General features: G+C 37.8%; 4 protein-coding genes and 1 pseudogene across 4 annotated transcripts; 3 read left to right on the top strand and 2 right to left on the bottom strand.

The window, feature by feature from the left end:
• On the top strand, positions 1–2590 carry LOC119999781 (annotated as a pseudogene).
• Positions 2591–3865: 1275 nt separating this feature from the next.
• Positions 3866–7615, bottom strand: LOC119999629 (cell wall protein RBR3). Its single transcript, XM_038847312.1, has 4 exons — positions 7176–7615; positions 6833–6930; positions 4566–5149; positions 3866–4193 (listed from the first exon to the last, which is right to left on the bottom strand). Exons 1-4 carry the CDS (start codon positions 7320–7322, stop codon positions 4180–4182), a joined length of 843 nt encoding a protein of 280 aa, XP_038703240.1. The 5' UTR covers positions 7323–7615; the 3' UTR covers positions 3866–4179.
• Positions 7616–8456: 841 nt separating this feature from the next.
• LOC119999714 (CTP synthase-like) lies at positions 8457–15398 on the top strand. The gene is made up of 22 exons (XM_038847431.1): positions 8457–8858; positions 9173–9252; positions 9444–9530; positions 9605–9655; positions 9776–9893; positions 10000–10056; positions 10307–10371; positions 10521–10604; positions 11004–11054; positions 11138–11200; positions 11315–11361; positions 11691–11760; positions 11847–11909; positions 12379–12468; positions 12549–12587; positions 12999–13148; positions 13297–13374; positions 13479–13564; positions 14124–14172; positions 14251–14331; positions 14586–14679; positions 15038–15398. The coding sequence occupies exons 1-22, from the start codon at positions 8729–8731 to the stop codon at positions 15100–15102; spliced, it is 1698 nt and encodes a 565-aa protein (XP_038703359.1). The 5' UTR covers positions 8457–8728; the 3' UTR covers positions 15103–15398.
• A 991-nt stretch (positions 15399–16389) lies between these two features.
• On the bottom strand, positions 16390–17221 carry LOC120000462 (serine/threonine-protein kinase SRK2H-like). Its single transcript, XM_038848553.1, has one exon. The coding sequence runs from the start codon at positions 17085–17087 to the stop codon at positions 16557–16559; it is 531 nt and encodes a 176-aa protein (XP_038704481.1). The 5' UTR covers positions 17088–17221; the 3' UTR covers positions 16390–16556.
• A 2533-nt stretch (positions 17222–19754) lies between these two features.
• Positions 19755–20892, top strand: LOC120001061. Its single transcript, XM_038849295.1, has one exon. The coding sequence runs from the start codon at positions 19961–19963 to the stop codon at positions 20552–20554; it is 594 nt and encodes a 197-aa protein (XP_038705223.1). The 5' UTR covers positions 19755–19960; the 3' UTR covers positions 20555–20892.
• Positions 20893–21024: the final 132 nt, after the last annotated feature.

Raw genomic sequence — 21024 nt, 5'->3', positions numbered from 1 at the left:
GAACTTGTCGCACGGGAACCCTTGACAACACTCAGACAACCTATCATATTCTGCCAAATCACTTAAGACGACGGGTATGCGGGTGAAGGTCTCCTTACTCGATCTTTTCCCGCAGGAGAGTCCTACCTCCCTCCACAAAACCGGCGCGAGCTCACAAAATCAACACCAAACAGGAGAGTGAAAGCGAAGAAAGAATGAAACTCTGAAAGTAAGCAATGGCGAAATCTCAGATCTGGCTGGCCTTTGCGTTGATGGCTCTGTTGGCGTCATCAGCTCTGGCGGACAAAGTCGTTGTGCTCACCGAAGACAACTTCGAGAAGGAAGTTGGTAAAGATAGAGGAGCTCTCGTTGAGTTCTACGATCCTTGGTGATTTATCTGATTATCTCCTTCACTCTAACCTTCACATTTTCTATCATTTTATCGCGTATCTAGTTTCTTCGTTTGTATGAGCAATAGTTTGAAACCTAAAGACATGATAGGATCAATAGTTATATATATGGATCTGTTTAGGTTCTCTACTTGCTGATTCTGATGATATGCTTTGTTCGGATTTTTGTATTTCTTAGTGGCTGTTGCTTGATTGGGTTTTGTTTAACTGAATCTAGATTCACATGGTATGACCTCATAAATTTAGTCGGACTAGTTGATTTATCAATTTATGAGAAAGAATTAGCGAAAGTCTCCTCAGAAAATTGAAGACATGGAAAAGCATATTAAGTTGTTGTAAATGTAACTACGAGACGTTTTATGAGATGGACAAGCAACTTACTGTTACCAATATTTGTGAACTTTTGATTTAATATGAATCAAACTTAGAATAGCACTTGACTAACAAATAATGAGATGCACTGTGATGGTCGAGAACTATTTTTTTCCCCTCAATTGAGTCTTGCAATTGATTTTGTGAGGTTTTCTGCATGAATTGTGATAGGTTTTTGAAATAGAAATTGAGTATGTAAATACATTAATTATCAGTAAATGTGTTCTAATTTGTGGTTTCTAATAAATTTGAATTCAGTATCATTCAAATTGAGAAATGCACTTGGACTAACCAAACGAACTTGCATATCTTGACGAGAGAGAATGTGTTCTTTGCAAGTTTTCATTGGATCATCGTAAAATTGCCTATGGATATTTCCAGAAAGCATGTTTTCTTCACAAAATATGTTCATGGAAGTTAATCAGTTATGACCTGCATTTATTTTATGTTTTATATGGCAGGTGTGGGCACTATAGAAGCTTGGCGCAAAGTTTAAGAAGGCAAAGTGTGTTTTAATTGGAAAGGTCAGTTGTGACTTGTGATCTATTGACATTGGCACATTGCTTGGCGCTGTGTGCATCTGCATGCCGTTAATATACTGTACCTTAAATTTCTCATATTATATTCCATTCTTGTCAGGTTTTAAGCTATCCTGTCCCTGAAGTTTCGGGTACTTTTTATTGTAGCTTCGTGTATCAGACATCTGTTGGTTCTTTAACCATACTGATTGAACTCATGTGTTGTATTTGGACTGTGATGAGTGTAAGAGTTTATGCAACAAATATGCAGTGAGTGGATACCCCACACTTCAATAGTTTCACAAGGGAACTCTGGAACCCAAAAATGGCTAATTTGTTATTTTGAAGTTTGAACTCAGTTTGTAATCTATGACCTTCTTAATAAACTGAGGATGTCATTTATTTTAATACCATTTAGGTCATTTTCAGATTTTATCCCTACCATGCACAAAACTCTTGATGCATGCATTTTCTTTTCATGCTTATAGGTATGAAGGGCGACGCATATCAGAAGCCCTTGCTGAGTTCATGAATGGTGAAGGAGGTAATGAATTTATGTGCTTCCTTATACCAACATGTGGAAACTTCATCTTAATATTAATTTCAGAATAGCCCTCATTCATGAATATGGAGGACAGTGGGATGTCATTATAAAGCACACCCATCCCTTCTAATATTGTGTTTGGTCCGCTCTCCCTTCTTCTGATGATATACTTGTTAGACTATTACTTGCTTCATCCTGAGTCCTGACGGGTCTCAAAGTGTTAAACTACCATGTCTCTCTGAAAAATGCCATGTTGAAGTTATCTCATGTTTTGATTGCACTTAAATAAGCCATGGAGCTTCTGCAAAATATTCAAATAATAATTTGATTAAATTTTTTTCAGCGACTAGTGTGAAATTGCTACTGTACCGTCTGATGTAGTGGTACTCACAGGTGATAACTTTAATGAGGTGGTCCTGGACGAGAGCAAGGATGCTTTGGTAGAGTTGTATGCACCATGGCAGGCATACTCTCTTTTTTGTGACTGATTAATATTAGTAATTGTTTTGAAGTTAATGGATTTCCTACATTGAAATTCTTTCCAAAGACAAAGAGCAACAAAGCTGGTGAAGATGACGAGGCTTTAGAAGACTTTGTCTCTTAATCGATGAAAAGTGCGGGGCAAAGGACAATTCACTTCATAGGTGACCAACTCAGTGAAACTGGTAGACGCTTTCTGAAGTTGTTTGCTTAGATCTTTGATTCACTGCTTAATTTTGTCTATAGGCTGCATAGTTGCAAGTTTAGATGACTTGATAAAAGAGTTCGCAATGAAGATAAGAAGGCTCTCTTCACCCGTATAGAAGAAGAAGTTGAGAAGCTCAAGGATTCCACCGCAAGGTATGCAGTAGTTGTAGCTGATTGATAATTGAACTTATTCTGTCTTCAGAGTTCAATCCTAATTCAACAGTACAGCTTGAAAGTATCGGTTGTTTTTGATTGTTATATTATTTGAACTTTAGCCAATTCTTAGAACTCGTTTGTATTGGGAATTTTAAGCGTCCCTCTCCTTTGCACCCACCTCTATTCAATACTAAGCTATTTTGTGACCCTAGCAATAAGTATATTTTCCCCTGTTCTTGCTAGGTATGGAAAGATTTACCTAAAAGCTGCTAGACGTACTTTGGAGTTTGGAGAAAGGCGTAGACTATCCAAAGAAGGAGATTTGCATGCTGATGACCAGACCCTATTTTCTGATTTGCGATCGTGGCTTTTGGTCGTTAACAATTCTAGGAAATTAACTTGTTAATTGTTATCATGTTGCACCGTATATAATTATGGGCTTCTGCCTATCAGCGATCCGATGTGATCCACACCTGAAGCACGGTCCAACTTTGGTGGGCCTACGATCCCCAATTTAGATTCACCTTGGCCCAATTTGCATGAACTGGTCAGTCCCAACTTAGGTGGGCGGTTGAAAGTGGAAACAACATTATTGGGCTAGCACATAGCGACTTAGATTGACTTGACCTGATGATGATGGGCCTTTGAAGCCCAAAATGTATTGGCCTAAGAGGCCCAATCAGAAGGGTATGGCCCAATACCTGTTTGGGTTTCTTTAGCACAATTTTTGGGGTCTGCGTCTGTCATAGGTTTCTTTTAAGGTGGCGGCCCAAATTATTATAATTGATGCAATGGGCTGATTTGTCGACCATTAAATATTAATTAAAGGGGTAATGAGGCCTTATAGGGAGGGACCCGTGGCGTGGATATTGAATATAGATGATCATGGCGATAATGGGCTTCTAGTTCCACTCTAATGAGCCTGATAGGCCCAATTAAAAATGGGCCCATGAGAATTCATTTTGATCAGCCTGAGCCCAATATAAGAAAAACGGGCCAGGTCTAATTCAAATATGTGGGCTGCGGCCATCCATCCGAAGATTCCGAACTGAATGTATGCAATGGTAGTCTAAGCCTCTAGGTCCACTCTCATGAGCCTGATAGGCCCAATTAAAAATGGGCCGATGGGAATTAATTTTGATCATTCTGAGCCCAATTTCAGAAAAACCGGCCAGGTCCAATTCAAATATGCGGGCTGCTTTCCATCCGAACTGAATGTATGACATGGTAGTCCAAAAAGTTCTTGTTTGACCTCAGAGAAGACACAAATCAAAATCTAAAATTCAAACCTCCCTGAACAGACTTCTTTATGTGCACTCTACATAGGTGAAACATCCTGCAATTTTCAGGAAGGCCAAACAAACTAATGTGGCATCTCGCGATCATCACTGAACCATAAAAAGTTACTGTTGAGCAAACCTGAACCAGAAACTCGGTCCATAAATCCCATCATTAGCCCGAGAAGGTTTTGTCCCCCTCCTGGGATTAGGCCTTTAGTAGCCATGATGCGAGGCTAAAACGCATAGTCTGCCATCCTCACAATGCAGGGGGTCAGTAATGCATTGTCTAACTTCATCATATAATGCATCATATTCCCTGCAATTTCTATATCATGCAACAATCTTGCAATTCACATTTTGAAGGTTTAATGCAGCAATTAAAATCTTCACTCCTTCAAGTGGTGCTCACTTGGCTAAATGCAAGACACTTAATATGAATTGCAAAGGCATTGCAAGTATTAAACCTGCATCAGGCACAATCCTCATGTAATAGAGGCTGAGAGAAGTCAGTAGCAAGATCTAGGGATTATGGGCGGATCAGTTTAAACTATCCACAAGCACCAGGGAATTCTGCAATGTATTCGTATTTAAAGATAAGATGAGAGCTTGTTTCTCTAACCTGACTCCTGATGCATTTGAGCAGCCGCATCATCAACTTTCATACACTTATTCAACGTTGTGCATGATTTTTCTTTGTCAAAATCAGGCTCTGAGGTATCTATAGAAGAACACTCCTCAATCTGATACTCCCTCTCATCAGCTAAAGACTTCATAAATGAGCAAGGCTGCTCCTCAGCTTCCATATTAGATACAGTCTCCGGCACAGACCTGAATGGCGATTCAAATGATGATGGCCCAGAAGGTTGCGCTCTCATCTGCACAGACCGCAATAGTGCAGCTCTTCTTAAGTCAGCTGAGTGGCAAATGTCACTAGGAGAGGATGGGAATCGACCATCAGTATCTGAGCTTCGATGACGAGACTGTGAGCCAGTGACAGAGGGGACTGTGCTACTATATGAAGGGTATGAACTGGTGGATGGAGTAGGAGGGAACCCACTAAGTGGTCGTTGGTACCTATATGGAGAAACTGGACTAGAAGACAGGCTATCAGGCTGAGATGAGCAAGTATTTATAGGGGTATCACAGAATCTCGAGTCGTCTGAGTCTTCTGACATTGGTGAGTATTGCAGAGGCGTATCATTGCTGGGATCAGAGATAAATCGAAATTAGTCAATTGGTATGAAGAAGTGATATTTTGACTAGGAAGGAGAAAATATATTGGGAAAAGGTATAACAATCACAAACGAGAAATATTGAAGCCATCTAGATGGTGTGGAATAGGGATGCTCATCAAATGTGATGATTACAAATTTACAATTCACATCTCTATATTGCCAAGCAACAAGAATAGAGACGTGTTATAGAAATATGTAAATAGACGAACATATACCGGGATGAACAACCAATTAATCATGTGAAACGATAATAACTTTCACATTAAGGGAATAAACATAACTTCCATGACTTCCACTGTTCCACACTATTCCAAGTACTTATTTGCCCCCAATTCAACTTACTATAAGTCATCATTCACATTTCACAGCCATGGATAATAGATAAATGGTTTTGGTGTCTGATAATCAGGAAGCTAGCAAATAATGAATACTTAGGCAAGTTCCAATAGGATCCCTTTTCCACATGCCAACAAGATGGATTGAAAGCAATACAACATCAAGCCAAATGTAACCACTCAGATGGCATCACCTATTTGAGTCATAGATTAGAACAAACTTCAAAAAGAAACATCCTTAACTTGATATGACATATAACACTTATGGCCTACACTTGGAGCAGAGCAGGCATCAGTAATAAGCATGTAGAAAAAGAACATGAACATAATGCTTTGGTAGAAGAAGCCTACTCATACTGATGTCTCCTAAGATTCAACGAGCTCGCATATAAAATTCAGCACAATATATCCTTGAATAGCAACATAGACCAAATTACGAAGGTTGAGAGGTGTCTTTGTCAATCTCCATGCCTGGGAGCTAATTCAATTCCTGGACTGTACGATTCTTACATTGCTGGACAGAAGTAGAGGCTCACTATGAATGCACCTTTGTACAACTATGAACACTGCAAATTTCATATAAGAGCACGTAGACCCTGGGTTTTGTCTTTGCTAAGGCAACATGACAATATGAATAAGGGTAATAGACGATAGCCAGTAAAGTAGTGGCCCATATTTTGACCTCCAGAAGAGTAAAAAGTTGTTAGGAAACTTCTCTGCAGCTCCAATGAGTCATATAATCTAAAGTTGAAGTTCCCTAACATAGCATGCTTGAAGAATAAGGTGGCCCAAGGACCTTTTCTGAGAATCCAGTCATCATAATTTAGGTAAGAAATAAGTTGATGTGTTTAAAGTGTTGTTGAAAATGATCACACAGAAAACCTAATCGAGTAAATTACTGTTTGTAGGCTGTCTAACTCCACATTATCTTCCTCCCTTACCAATAAAAGAATGACTATTATGAACGGCAGAGGCAAACTGCAGTTTAAAGTCACTGGTCAATATTTGTGATATCTAACAATTTGCAGATTCACCATGATTTAAAATGGCATTTACAAACTCACATCATTTACAGATGAGTAAACCATTAATTGAATCAACTCTCCCAGACACGCTTGCAACAAATTAATTTCAAATTTACTGGTGGAATAGCAGTAAAACCTTTCAAAGGCAAATGAGGCCACCAGTTGTTTCTGATAACACACAGCTTTATAGATTCACATAGAATTCAATTAATCCAAGGTAGGTTAATAACTCCAAAATCAAATTAATACGCAAAATAAGCATTATCAAGTGCAAGAAAAATAAGAAATCACCTGAGATAAAACATGCTTTCTGACCTGGCCGGAGAATCCATAAGATTATCCGGTAGGGTGTCGCCTACGCTTAGTCCATTCAAGCTAGATGCCATTATCTGGAAGAAACAAAATCCTTTCAAGAAACGAAGAAAAAGATGCAAAAAAAAAAAAAAACTCGCACGAACAACAAAAGAGAAAAGTACATGCGATCTGGAGAAAATCCATCTGGAACCGGAATCTCAATCGCAGTGTAAATGGCGAAAAAAGACTTGTATGAGCATTTCAAGAGTAAAATGATTACAGTTTGCGAGATTTCAGGACTTCAAATCAAAGCTTATAAAATAGAAAAGAAGAGAGAAACCTCGGTTAGGTAACGCTTGTGAGAGTGAAGATTGTCGAGATAAACCTCATCTTCCGGATCTCTACTTCGCTTCCCACTCGGCGATGGAGTTGGCGTTGAAATTGTTGCAGACGCTGGTGCAGAAGTTGGATTCGATTCAGTGCCCATTTATAGAAACCCGAACGAATTTCAGGTATCCGGAGAAGAAATAATGAATATTACCAATGTTTTTGCTGCTAATTAAACTTCAAATTCAAAAGAAATTGAAACAGAGGAATGCGGAATTCGAGGAAGGTAAGAGTATAAGAGGTGTGTGTCCGTGAACGTGAAGGGATATCGTGGTAATTTCGAAGTGACGACGATGGACGGATGAACCGATGGAGTGATGGGTGCGTGAAATGCAGCTGGGCCGGAGATAGACCGACGTCGTTTAAGTTCGAGTAGTAAAGGACCACCAATTTAAATTTCACAAGCGCTATGCCGCTATCTGTATCTGGTTGGGAGCAAACGACCAAAGAGCCGAAAAGGTCGCAAACAGAGACAGAGTCTTTCAAGCTTCAATGATGGGTCCGACACTCCGACCTCACACCTAACAGGGCAATGGCCCATTTGGAACTCTAACCACGTTATGTAGCCAGAGGCCCACAAACAAAATGTACCCCAAAAGGAAACGCACATTCTGCCATTCTGGGCTCCAAACAATGTACCCCAAATGGACTATCTGGCTGGTTTAAGAATACAAAGAGGCCCAATAGCTCAGCGGTTGGACTCGAACAGGTGTATCTAGTACACTACTCCTTATCAACCCAAGTCGCACGTAGGGTGTCAAAACTCTATTCAGTTTGGATGATTCAATTTATTCGACCCGGGTTAAAACAATACTGATTTGATAAATTAAGTACATTTGAAATTCAATTTGAATTAAGGTCCAAACATATAAATATTTCATAAACACGTGATATTTTCCAATCAAAAATCGATTTTTTTTTCCCACGTCTGAGACCATGGAAGCCTAATGAGTAATGAGTAATGACCATGAAACTTCGAAATTATAAAAGATCTAAACATCAAAAAGAGATGTCAAGTCAGTTGAACGAATAGACACGGCCCATGAAGCAAAAGGATGCCCATACGTGGTAGTAATTAATTATTCATGCAAAGGAAATAAAGACCCTCTAAATATTTTTCGAACAATAGAATGTTACATTTATTTTTTACGTGCATATTATCATTATTATGCATTTACTCACATTTCAATTTTCAATATAAAAAGACATTTAAAAAAAAGAAAAAAGAGGCGAAAGAAAAGGTTTGTGCCTTTGTGGAGCAGCAGGCGGCGGGCAAAAAGGTTGTCAAGAACCAAAACCTAAAGTGAGTCAATCCTTGATTGACTTTGTTAAAAAGTGTGCCGACTCGAAAGACAAAACTCAGCGAAAGCGACTAAACTCACAAGACGACGGTTGCGTTTGGACGTTTTGGATTGTTGCTCTCGGCAAGCTTTTCCCGCTCGGACATTAACACAAACACTTCGCCTGCAACAAGGAGTTGACAAAGATTGGCAAAGGAACGTATATATGGAGAAGAGAATGAAGTACGTGTTGGTGACTGGAGGCGTGGTGAGTGGGCTAGGCAAAGGCGTCACAGCTAGTAGTATAGGTGTCGTCCTCAAAGCTTGCGGCCTTCGCGTCACCTCCATCAAAATTGGTTATTTTTCTGTCCCTTTTGACGCCATTCGGCACTGTCTTTTATTGCATGTGGTATTAGTATTTTTATTGGATTATGCGTTTCCTATCAAATAATTTAACTCGGGCAATGCCTGCAGTCGTCTCCAGTTGGTTATCTTTTAAAATTATAGTCTTTTTCTCCTGAACTTTAGTCTTTTTGGTGGGGTGCAGGCAATTTTTCCTCACGTTGTTTTCTAACTAGGTTTTCTGAAGTGTTATGAATGTTGATTTTCAGCAATAGGAAATTTGAATTTCTTCATAATCTCCGTTTCAGTACTTTTTCATGTTTTTCAGATCCTTATCTAAACATGGATGCTGGTACCATGTCTCCTTTTGAACATGGAGAGGTGTTTGTTCTTGATGATGGAGGAGAGGTTCTTTCCTTTTCATGTTTCCTCCGTTTATTTTTTTCCAACGCAAATTTTATGTTATGAAAGAAAGAAGTTAGAAATAATAATGCATTACTTTTGACGGGGCATATATCGCAAATTTGTGGCAAAAAAAAAGATCATTGTATTAGTGGATTTTACTTGTTTTGTACTTCTTTTTTTGGGTCCTGGAAAAGGTTGATTTAGATTTGGGTAACTATGAGCGGTTCCTGGATTTGAGGCTTACTAGAGACAACAACATCACCACCGGAAAGATTTATCAGGTGCTTAAATTTATTTGGTTCAAATTGAGTCCTCCAAGTTGCTCAAATGATTAAAATTTTCCGTCCTTGGTCAGTCTGTACTTGAGAAGGAACGTAAAGGCGATTATCTAGGCAAGACAGTTCAGGTGATTTTTTGACTTTGAGGTTATGCTTCAAATTTATTTCGTAACAAGTAGTTCCAATGGCTTGTTTTTACTTTTTATCAAGTGGGAAGATTATTTGAAACTCAAGTTTCTGGTATCCAGGTTGTTCCTCACATAACAGATGCTATTAAAGATTGGATTGAATCAGTTGCTGTCATCCCTGTTGATGGAAAGGAGGGTCCAGCAGATGTTTGTGTGATTGAGTTAGGGGGAACTGTAGGTAACTATCACTCTGAAGAAAGATGTCTGTGCCATCCTTTTATCTTTTGTTTAATTTTGTATGCTAGAGTCTATAGATAGTCTAAGTTAAATCCTTTTTGATTTAGGTGATATTGAGTCGATGCCATTTATTGAGGCTTTGCGACAAATATCCTTTTCTGTTGGTAAGGTTTCAGCATTGTCTATTGTTTCTTCAAACATTATAAGGTTTCAGCATTGTCTATTGTTTCTTCAAACATTATTTTCTCATCATGTTTTTTTGTTAAGTTTTGATAGTTAGTTATAATGCTATATTGATAATTAGTATATATGAGTGCAATTTCATTCTATGATGTAGAGCTAATAATTGAGAATGAGAAACTGTTTCCCTGATTGAATTATAGTTCTCATGTTAATTTGCAATTTACTCCTCAGGACAAGATAATTTTTGCCTCATCCATGTGAGCCTCATACCTGTGCTGGGTGTTGTTGGCGAGCAAGTAAATACTCCTTAATTATCCTGTATACTATGTTTTGCTCAAAATTTTCATAAATAAAGGCTAAACTTCTATGCTCCTTTTTTTTGAGCTTTTCCTCGCATTTGAGTGGTTATAACTCTTCCCCCGTCTCCTTGTGTGAGTACTTGTAGAAAACTAAGCCTACACAACATAGTGTCCGGGAGTTGAGAGCATTAGGTTTGACGCCACATCTGTTGGCATGTCGTTCTGCACAGGTATATCTTTTTCTCTGACCTGTTATTTTCAGCGTGTGAGAAGACCATCGAGTTAGTCTTGGCTGAAAGTTATGTTGGTATGTGATGGATATCAGTTTAGTTGTTCTGTGGGTTATTATAGCTCCGGGATGACTTTTTCGGGATATTCACTCTTTGATTGCTATTGTTCAGATACTGAAGCCTCTTTATTCTTCTTCTGCACTGCATTGGCCAGTTTACTTCGTCTTTTTTGCATTGTACGACTTATAGTGTAGTTTGTTGTCAAATTGTTATTGTCTCATGAATGAGCCATTTGAAATATTGTGGTTTCCTCCCTATTTAATTTGACTGCTTAATGACGATTATCTTCAAAATCTGTCCACTTGTTGATTTAAGCAACTTCTTCTGATTGTATTGCAGCCTTTATTGGACAGTACCACGGAGAAACTTTCTCGGTTTTGCCATGTTCCGGTAAATCATTGTTCAAGTATGCTTTGTAGTTGTTTCAAATTAATGTTGTTTTCTTGACAGTCCTTTTTATCTTGTTTCTCCAGGCTGAAAATATTCTCAATATTCATGATGTTCCAAATATTTGGCATATTCCTCTGTTACTGAGAGTGAGTTTTAGAGCAGTTCTCTATTTCATCTGGGGTGTAACTCTTTGAGCTATTCAGAGGCTCCTCCCTCCCTTTTCTTTTTGAAAAACCCTTTGATGCACGCTATTTTTTCAGAACCAAAATGCGCACTATTCTATTTTAGAGCAGCTGAACTTGCACGGGTAAGTGGCTCTATGCTGAATGACTGTTTTTATTCTCGTTCTTAGTTTGCTATTTTCCCTAAGGCTATAATGTTGACCGGGATAAAGATAGGGCCCGAAGTCTATTAAGAGCATGTGTGAGCAGTTCATTTCTTATGAGCATCGATAACTATTGGTTTGCTGCTCGCTCTCCCAAATTTGTAATTATTGGCCAAGCAGATGGTCACATGCTCTATCTTTACTTAGTGTTGTGAATGCTACTTGATGAAATGTGTCATCAACCTGGACTGAAGATATTGAAACCACGAAGGCTTATTTTGTTAACTAATTGCCCATAAATGTTGTTCCAGCATTGCTACACCTCCCAAGTTACAGTCTTGGACCAAGATGGCTGAGACATTTGACAATATCACAGATTCTGTAAGTATTATCTTAACTAGGTTGTAATGTTCTTTTTTGGGATATTCTTTCTTCTTTGGGAATTTAGAAGATTCTCTCTTGTGCAGGTAAGGATCGCGATGGTTGGGAAGTATGTTGGCCTGACAGACTCGTATCTTTCTGTTGTGAAGGTTTGCTACTAGCTTTAATTTGAGAATTGTTTGTCTAGGGGGGGGTGGGTAATAGAGAGAGCAACTAATTTGTTTGCATTGAATTGTTAGTATGGTTGCCTTTTTCAAGAATAAATGCCTTTAGTGAAAAGGATTATGCAATATCCATTTTTTTATCTGCTGCATAATGGTGGTCTCCTTTTGGTAAAAAAAAATGGCACATTTCTACATTTTACTTTTATTTTGAGAGTTATTTGAGTATAAATAGATGCAAACAGCAGAACCAAATTGGTTAGGATAAAGGCTTGACGGTGATGGTGATGGTGATCTGATTAGAAAATTGTAAGATGTTTAATTGCTGAAAAATATGCCTATCAGAATGTTTAACTCTTGCTACTTTGAGGGTCTACTGGACAGAGTGTTTAAGTGTTCATAATTTTTTCACTTTTATCTCAACCACCAGTTATGTTTTGCTTCATTCTACTTGCAGGCCCTTTTGCATGCTTGCATTGCTTGTTCATTGAAGCCAGCAATTGACTGGATTGCAGCTTCGGATCTTGAAGATGATAGTGCCACATCGGTAGAACTTAATGTTTACATGTAATTGCGGTTTTTGTTGAATAACTGGAATTTCCTTAATACTTTGTGTATCTCATACAGGCACCTGAAGCTCATGCTGCTGCCTGGAGTACTTTGAGGGTAAGCTTGAACTTTTTCTGTTTCTATTTGTCTTTAGTTGTCCATAGTGTTGGTACATTTCTCTGAAGTTTTGGGCTTGTGTAAATTCAAGTAGCCTGAGTGTTCATGTTTATATTTCGATTATCTTGACAGACAAATTTTTAAGTAACTTTTTTTTTAAAGAGAAGAAACAACTTTATCATTGTTCTGAATTACATATGGAAGAAGAAGAAGAAGTAGTTCTTGAACTTCTTGATCCATGTTAGATTTAATATGACCGCTAGACCATTTTTGAGGATTTATTTAGCTAATCCATTATGATGCTAAAGGCTCTTTAACTGCACAACATGTTCTTAAGATGAAATTTTAGTAATATGTAATATTGATACTGAAACTTTAGTGAGCTGTTTTTGACTAAATATAGAATTGCAGAATGCAAAATGTGTTTTGGTTCCTGGTGGATTTGGAGATCGTGGTGTCAAGGGAATGATATTGGCTGCCAAGTATGCTAGAGAGAACAAGGTCCCTTATTTAGGGATTTGTTTGGGCATGCAAATTTCAGTCATTGAATTTGCTAGATCTGTGAGTGACTTCTCTATTATTTCATGATAATGATCTGTGTAATCTCTGGTTTGCACCTGTTGGTGCCTTCATAAAATTTTTCTATTCAAAAACAACTTCTTCTTTTTTCAATATTAACTGAATAGCTGCTAATCTAATTTTATATAAGGTTTTGCGTCTGGAAAGAGCAAACAGCGCAGAGTTTGATGACCAGACCCCCAATCCCGTTGTAATTTTCATGCCTGAGGTATGTCTTTAGTGTGATTGGCGTATAATTCTACTTGCTGTTTTCCAGGCAACTGCTGTATGTATTGTAGATGTTAACTCTTGGAATTTTCTATTTGTGTGTAGGGTTCAAGAACCCATATGGGAAGCACGATGAGACTAGGTTCTCGGCGAACTCTATTCAAAACCCCCGATTGCATCACTTCAAAACTGTATGTTTTTTCTCAATAGCAATTTACAATTTCAAAAACCAAAAGGACTCCTTTTACTGTTGGAGCATAGCTTAACAAGTCATTTTAGTCTGTTAGTAATGTGCATTATATGTAAAATGGAGTTTTGTGCATATATGAACCTTAGGGGTGTCTCCATTGATGTGTTTGGCTGATAATTCCAACATCTGCGAAACCACGTGAATTGTTGTTACCTCCACTTATGTACACTAACAAGGACTAGTAGTTTATAAGGCCAGATGAAATATAGAATAATGATAGTTTGGAGAGACATATGATACAGCTCTGTTTTTATGTCCCATTATCATACCGCTTTAACAAGTTACCTACTGCGATCTTTTATCATACCATTTTTATTTCTCATATCATACTGTTTTTATGTTCCATATCATAATGCTTTAACTAGTTACCTACCGCGATCTTCTGGATTTAGGTTTGTTGATGGGGTCCAACCTTTAGCCTGTCACATATTCAGAAGTGTATACTATGTTTGCATATTTTTCTTTGCCACTACACCCAACATACTACTTTTGGTCATTAGGTACTGTAATCCAGAGTATGTGGATGAACGGCATCGGCATAGATATGAGGTTAGTTGTAAACAGGAACGAATTTTCCTATTTCCTTTTCAAGGTCATGGGTATGATAATTTAGCATCCATGGTTCAGGTAAACCCAGAGTTGATCGAACTTCTGGAAGAAGGCGGCCTAAAATTTGTTGGGAAGGATGAAACAGGAAAGCGTATGGAGGTGGGTCTTTTGCTGAATAATTGTCCCCCAATGAAGCTTATGCATAGTCTTAGTAGATGTGTCAAAATCTAATTGTCTATAGTTGCAGAAGTAATTACCTACTTTTCATAACTTGTAAGCCAACACTGCCGACATGTCTTTGAAAATCCATCAGTTGAACATCATGAATTCCCACCTTTCAGCAAAAGAAAACTTAGTTTTCTGCTTGCAAACAGTATTGAATTTTGGAGTTCGTCGATTCTCTTGCTCAACAGGTTTTAGAGCTCCCGAGCCATCCGTTCTATGTGGGAGTGCAGTTCCATCCAGAATTCAAATCCCGGCCTGGGAAGCCTTCAGCTCTATTTAGAGGTACACATCTCTTACTTTTTAGTCAATGTTGAATAAGATACTAACCTGTGATATAGGAAAGATGTATTGCATAGTGTGGAAGATAAACCAACTCATTTTTTAGCTCTATGACCTTTAGCTAATTGGTAATCTTTTGTAATTTTACACTTCGGGCTACAAATGATTTAGAATCATACCGGTCTTTTTTCTAGATCTATACATGCCCTTAGCAATTTTCAGTCAAATGCAAATACTTTATATCTCGTTTTTTCGGCTGTAAAAGCTCTTTGAGCAACTATTAATCACAAATGGAGTGTTCCAAGTTCATGTTCTGGTTAAACCTCCTTTCCATGTTGACATTTAGATATTGCTATTGCAGGCCTAGTTTTGGCAGCAACAGGACAGTTGGAAGCATATCTTAACAGGCACAGCAACGGAAGTTGATATTCAACTGCCACCATCTTATTGTTGCAGAATCGTTCTTACAAGGGGAACCGTATTTCACTATTTTGGGAGGATAGATACCTAGCAAACACTTGCTTTAAGTGATATACACATGGCAGTGTGATTTTGTTGTATCCGCGTTGCTCGGATTTTTAGTCAGCCATTAAATGTAGGCAGGTTGGCCGTAGATTTTTCCTTGTTTGACAAAGTATTGTACACAAGATCGAAAAAAACCCAATGCATCTTATGGGTTTACTCATTAAAATAACGGTATAGCTTTTACAGCTGTTTCTTTTGATCTTGTTAGAGGATCATTGTCATCGAATGAAGGTCTATTGGCTCATTAGGCTGCAACTTTGGTGTGTTTGTGCCTTTTTCTAAGCTTAAGTGTGGCTACTTTAGGATCACTGCCGGGAAATGCATGGTTCAATCTTCTTGTTTTTAAGATTGTTCTCGACCGCAATTGTTTTGGATCAAAAATAGCACTATTGGCGCTTTATTATATTGTTTGCTGAAGTTCTAGTAAAGCTATTAAATCATCACAGAAAGACGGCTCTTTCAATCTATTTTACACAGATCTGGCGCAAATGTGGATGATTTACAGTGCTCATCAATTGAGTTGAATCGCGCGGTGGGCACTCGCTGTACATATGTAGTCTTTTCCAAACATATATTTCAGGACGAGGGCCCCTACAATAAAGTCTGTTTCAATCATAGACGTTCAATCTGTTTATCAAATTCAAAAAATTATGTGGATCTCACATTGATAAATAGGTTGAACATCGGTGATGAAACTACAGTGAGTTATAATGCATAGACCCACATGTTTCATGTTATTTGGTGAGCACTCGTTGTACATATGCAGTCTCGTCCAAACACATATTTCAGGACAAGGGCCCCTGTAGTAGAAGTTTGTTTCAATCATATATGTTCAATCTGTTTATCAAATTCAAAAAATTATGTGGACCTCACACTGGTTAAATAGGCTGAACATCGGTGATTGAAACTTCTAATACATAGACCCACATGTTTCATGTTTGGTTCGCAGTTTCTTGGTAAGTAGTTATATCTTGTGATCGAAGTTTGAATTACCGCAATTATTGATGAATGGGTCGCATTCATGTCTCATCAGGAATCAAACTAATCCTTGTCACCAAACATGGGACTTTTTGTTGGTTGGTCTCCTGTACTAGTTTTGTCACCGTCACTGGTTCCCCCTCTCCTCTGTGTTCTCATCCAACTTTAGCAATTCTTAGTACTCGAAGATCTCAGTGAAATCATGCTATGGGCGACACCAAATATATGCCATTTTTATTTTTATTTATAAGAAATTTGCAAACACTCATAGTCATAGAGAGCTTCTGGTATTTACAATAAAATCTGCAATGCCTCTACAAAAATCATCAAAAGAACTGGTGTTTTTAAGTAAATACTTAAACAGCAAATCAAAACTATCACTGAGAGCCTCCATTGTATTCCAAATACGAAATCTGTCTTTGCATCCTCATTTGCTCGTAAAACTGAGCAATGAACTTCTCTGCCCTCGTATCAATCTCTTCTTCTTCTTCTTCTTCTTCTTCTTCTTCTTCTTCTCCATCCTTAATATCCCCACATTTCTCATACTCATCATCATCATATTCGCACTGATCACAACCTCCATCATCACCATCATCAGCGTTGAAATCATAACTTTCAAAATCAACTTGTGGAGTTATGCAGGACATGAGAAACCGCATTGAGGCAAAACGGTGGGTTTTGAGGTGGAAAATGGGGGTCTTGTCAAAAGAGAGCTCACGTTCTTGATAGAAAATCTGGCCTCTCGGCGTACTTGTGTGGCCCAAATTCTTAAGAAACTTGGGCACAAGGCGTAGCTGATCCATCATCAAACGCCTCCTGAACACGCCACCTTTTCTTGCCCACAACAATGCCAAACGTACCACGTTCCATGCTTTCTGTGCCATATCACTAGTACTTTTCTTCCCCATTTGGACTATATATATATCTCGAGTTTGTATTTGTGATTGTTTAGAAGAGAATAAGAAGAAGAAGAAGTTGGTTTTTGTTGGTTTTTTGATGAGAACTTGTTGAGCTTATGATGAAAGAAGAGATGGGAGATGGTTTGTATTTATATTTGAGAATTTGTTGTTCAGCTGAATCGCTGATACGCGTTGTGTTATATCTTAGAAAATGTGGAGTGTGGGCGGTGGGAACTTTGTGGGGTACACCGTACACGGCTGTACGCGGGTTATTTACAACCTGGACGTGTACGTTTCCAAATCTATCCCTGCTATGTTTATTTTATTACTGATTGGAGGGCTCAAATTCAAAGTCCAATACCAAAACAACTGTTTTGATTTTAGTGTTTTTTTGTCACAATTATCTCAAATACTGATATAGACACGCACAAGATTTCATATGGATCATATGAAACATGTGAGACTCACAATTTCATATAAATCAGGTACGTTCATCTCACTATTAAAGATAATTGGGACAAAAAACATTGAGATACTTAACATTTTCAATGTTAAAATCAGCTGTTGAAGGTCATTTTGGTCATATAGAAAAATTGGAGCAAATGATTGGAAAGAAGGGGAGGGCCCGCAACCTGTAACATGAAATCAACACTCGGTTTCGTTTATATAATTATAACTTTGTTATTACGAAATATAATCCCCTTTTTGGGGGCTTTTAATTAGTACAAGTAAACGATTGCTTATCAGATTCTTAAAAGTTGCAATTAAAGATGGAAAAATCCCAAGTTGTCTCAATCATTTGGTCTCATTCTTGTTATTGGGTTTGGGTTTTTAATATTCTAATCAACATGGGAGACTTCTTGTAGCACTCTAAGAAATGACAAACTTAGCGACAGTTGTTACCTAGCAAATACTCCAGTACAATATAATGCTAGACCTGCTAGATTTGGTCAATGCAGATGTGTAGAGAGAAAAATCAAATAATTTGTGACTTGGATACCACCACTCGATCAGCTTTTATGATTAACTTCGTATTCACATTAATTAATTATAGTTGTCCGATCCAGATTGGTGTGTCGTTTTGTGTTAATTAGTTCCTTACAATCAGAGACAAACAGTACAGTCCTTGTCCTAACCACCCAACAAAAGAAGAAAAAAAAGAAGAAGAAGAAGCAGAAAATCTAAATAAAATGTTTGTATTTTATTATTCAATAATAAACAAAAGCTGGCTTAGGTAAAGGAGCAACAGGATTTATGGGCTAAAATTTAATATAAAAAAAAAACTTTATAAGCAACGGCACATATAAATCACAATCAAGGTACATAGCCCAGTTGGAGTGAACTGGCCGGAGTACTTTTGCTTTGATTGGAAGATGGGCTTGTTTTTGTTTCTTTTCAAGGACCCTACCACAACTTAACCTAACTCGCATGTACAGCTGGTTTATGGTTCATGCCAGATATATATCACTACACGTCAAGTCTGAACTTAATGGCCAAAACGTACGTAAAACTTCAAACTTCCAGCTTTGCTGCAGTGAAATTGAAATAGTATAAGAAAACAAAAATGGACTAGTAAACAACCCCTCCTCAATCCTCATGTCAAGCAACCAGTTGACAGCTGTGACAGCTCTTTCATTTATTAAATATTTTTGTATATATATTTTTATTTATTTATTTATGGGCAAATATTTACATTGGGGAGGGGGAATTTCAACTCCTGGAACTTTGAGTTTTGATTGAATATAGAGCGATAATCTACATACCTTAGAATTATTGTGTTATCGGGCTCAAAAAAAGACATATCATTTGGCACACTGCAAAAAGAAGAAGAAAAAAAAAACATGCAAAAGTGCAAAGCTAATCAAAACAACATCTTTGCTTTCACGCATAGATTTTATTCTTTTGTCCTTAATTCATTTTTGGTAGGCAAAAAAGAAATGGGAATGGAAACAAAAAAAAATTCATTAAAAAGCTATGTAAGTATGCAAATAATTAGAATCTATATGATTAGTTTGAATCTGTATATTATGACATAATTAATTGTATTTAGGAAATACAAGCTAAAGCACAATATCAAAGAATAGCAAGTGGTGTAATTTGTGAGTATGAGGGATGACGTGATACTAAGCAACCACTAAATATTTTCTCGTGAGGCTGTGATGAACTCCGCGCAAGTGCAAAAACTAGGTGTGTTCATTTGTTCATGCAAACGAATGTTTTTTGCTTATTTCATTTGAAAATTATTTATTTCTCTTGAAAATTATTTATTTCATTAGGAAATCTTTAATTTTTTATGTTTCATTTTATTTCTTCTGGATGCATTTTTTTTATGTTTCATTTTGTTTCTTCTGGATGAACGACATGCAAGGCTGTTGTTGAATGATGGCCAGTACACAATCAATGAATTAGAGAATTTTTCGGTACCAAAATGAATGAATGAATGAAAGAAAACTGACTTTTCTTCTCTCCAAATTAAAACATCAACCAATTATATAACTATATGTATATATGCTTAGTAAATAAATCAAAAATATATTTTTTTTTCATAACCAAAAGAGTGACAATTAACAGTATTTAATTTGTTTCCATACGTGATTGGTTGTTCTATAACTAATAATTAGTTCAAATTGAGGAGTAATTTTGTCATTTTGACTAAACCGCAACCCCCTAACCCCAGAATATTCTTCATTTCACAATTACTATTCTTAGTAAATTATATATACACCTCTTTCTTGTATAAATTCCTCTCCATCTCCCAACTCCTGTCCTCAAGTTTCTCTCGCTTCTCGCCCTGCTCTTCGCAGGGCACAGCAGCAACAACAACAAGAACAATTCATAGATCAGAGCAAGGGACCTCCGACTCTCTCTATCTCTTCCTTTGAATGGAGGATTCATCACCCGCCGTCATCATCCCTGCAGCCAATTTGAACGACAACAAAAATCAGGCCAATAAGAATAATAATGGCAAGCCAAAGAAGAAAAGCAGGCGCGTGATGAATTTTCTCCGCATAGCATTATATATGCTGCGAAGGAAATCTGGGGCGAAGCCAACACGCAATGTGGGATTGTGGAAGAAACTGTTGGGGTCAATGCGTCCATTGCATCTCCAGAGCAATGACCAATCACCACCACCGCCACTACCATCCACGGCTCTCGAAATTATGCCACCACCGCTGGATGTAGTGGTTGAGCATATTGAGGAGGCGTTCACACCACCGTTGTCGCCTGCTATTCCTAGCTCGAGCAGTTCGGTAGATGGTGGCATGAGCCAATATGCGTCTGCGGTTAACCTTCAAGAGCTCGATCGATGTGACGAGGATGATGAGGGCGAGGATGACGAGGAGGAAGTGTACGCTGATGGTCTTGGCGATGCAATGATTGATGAGAAAGCTGAAGAGTTTATTGCCCATTTTTATGAAGTAATGAGGCTTCAGAACATGGAATGTACTAACCGGACTAATTGGTCATTACGTTGAGGAGGGTCAATTTGCATGGCTCATGCAATGCTCACGTTGTCTGATTTATGTGTTCTTTCTTCTGGGTTTCTTTTACTTTTTTATTTCTTGGTGATTTTGTGGAAAATAAAGGAATCAAGAGTTGGATTGGGCAGAGCAGGGAGTAGGGGGTAATTGTAATGATGGGTTGGTGTTTGTTAATTTCGCCAATTTGTAAGGGTCTTTCTTTTTTTTCCATTTTTCCTTTTATTTTTTGTCTTTAACTGTTTGATCAACAATTGTGTTTCTGTACGTTTAGGTTTCAATGTCAATGAAGGAGAAATTGTTGGAGTTAATTAGTCTAATTTTCCAGATTGGGGAAGGAAGAACATAGACTAGCCATGCATGTCTTCCAATTTCTCCTTTCATAAATGATAAAGATCCCATCCCTTGGCATCCTAGCTGTTGACTTGGACGCATAAGATCCAAGTGAATTTGTAGACTTCACATGT

The sequence above is a fragment of the Tripterygium wilfordii genome, chromosome 6 (genome assembly GCF_013401445.1).
Source record: "Tripterygium wilfordii isolate XIE 37 chromosome 6, ASM1340144v1, whole genome shotgun sequence".
Taxonomy (NCBI): domain Eukaryota; kingdom Viridiplantae; phylum Streptophyta; class Magnoliopsida; order Celastrales; family Celastraceae; genus Tripterygium; species Tripterygium wilfordii.
Note: the sequence above shows the minus strand (reverse complement) of the source record. Positions and strands in the feature narration are given on the sequence as shown.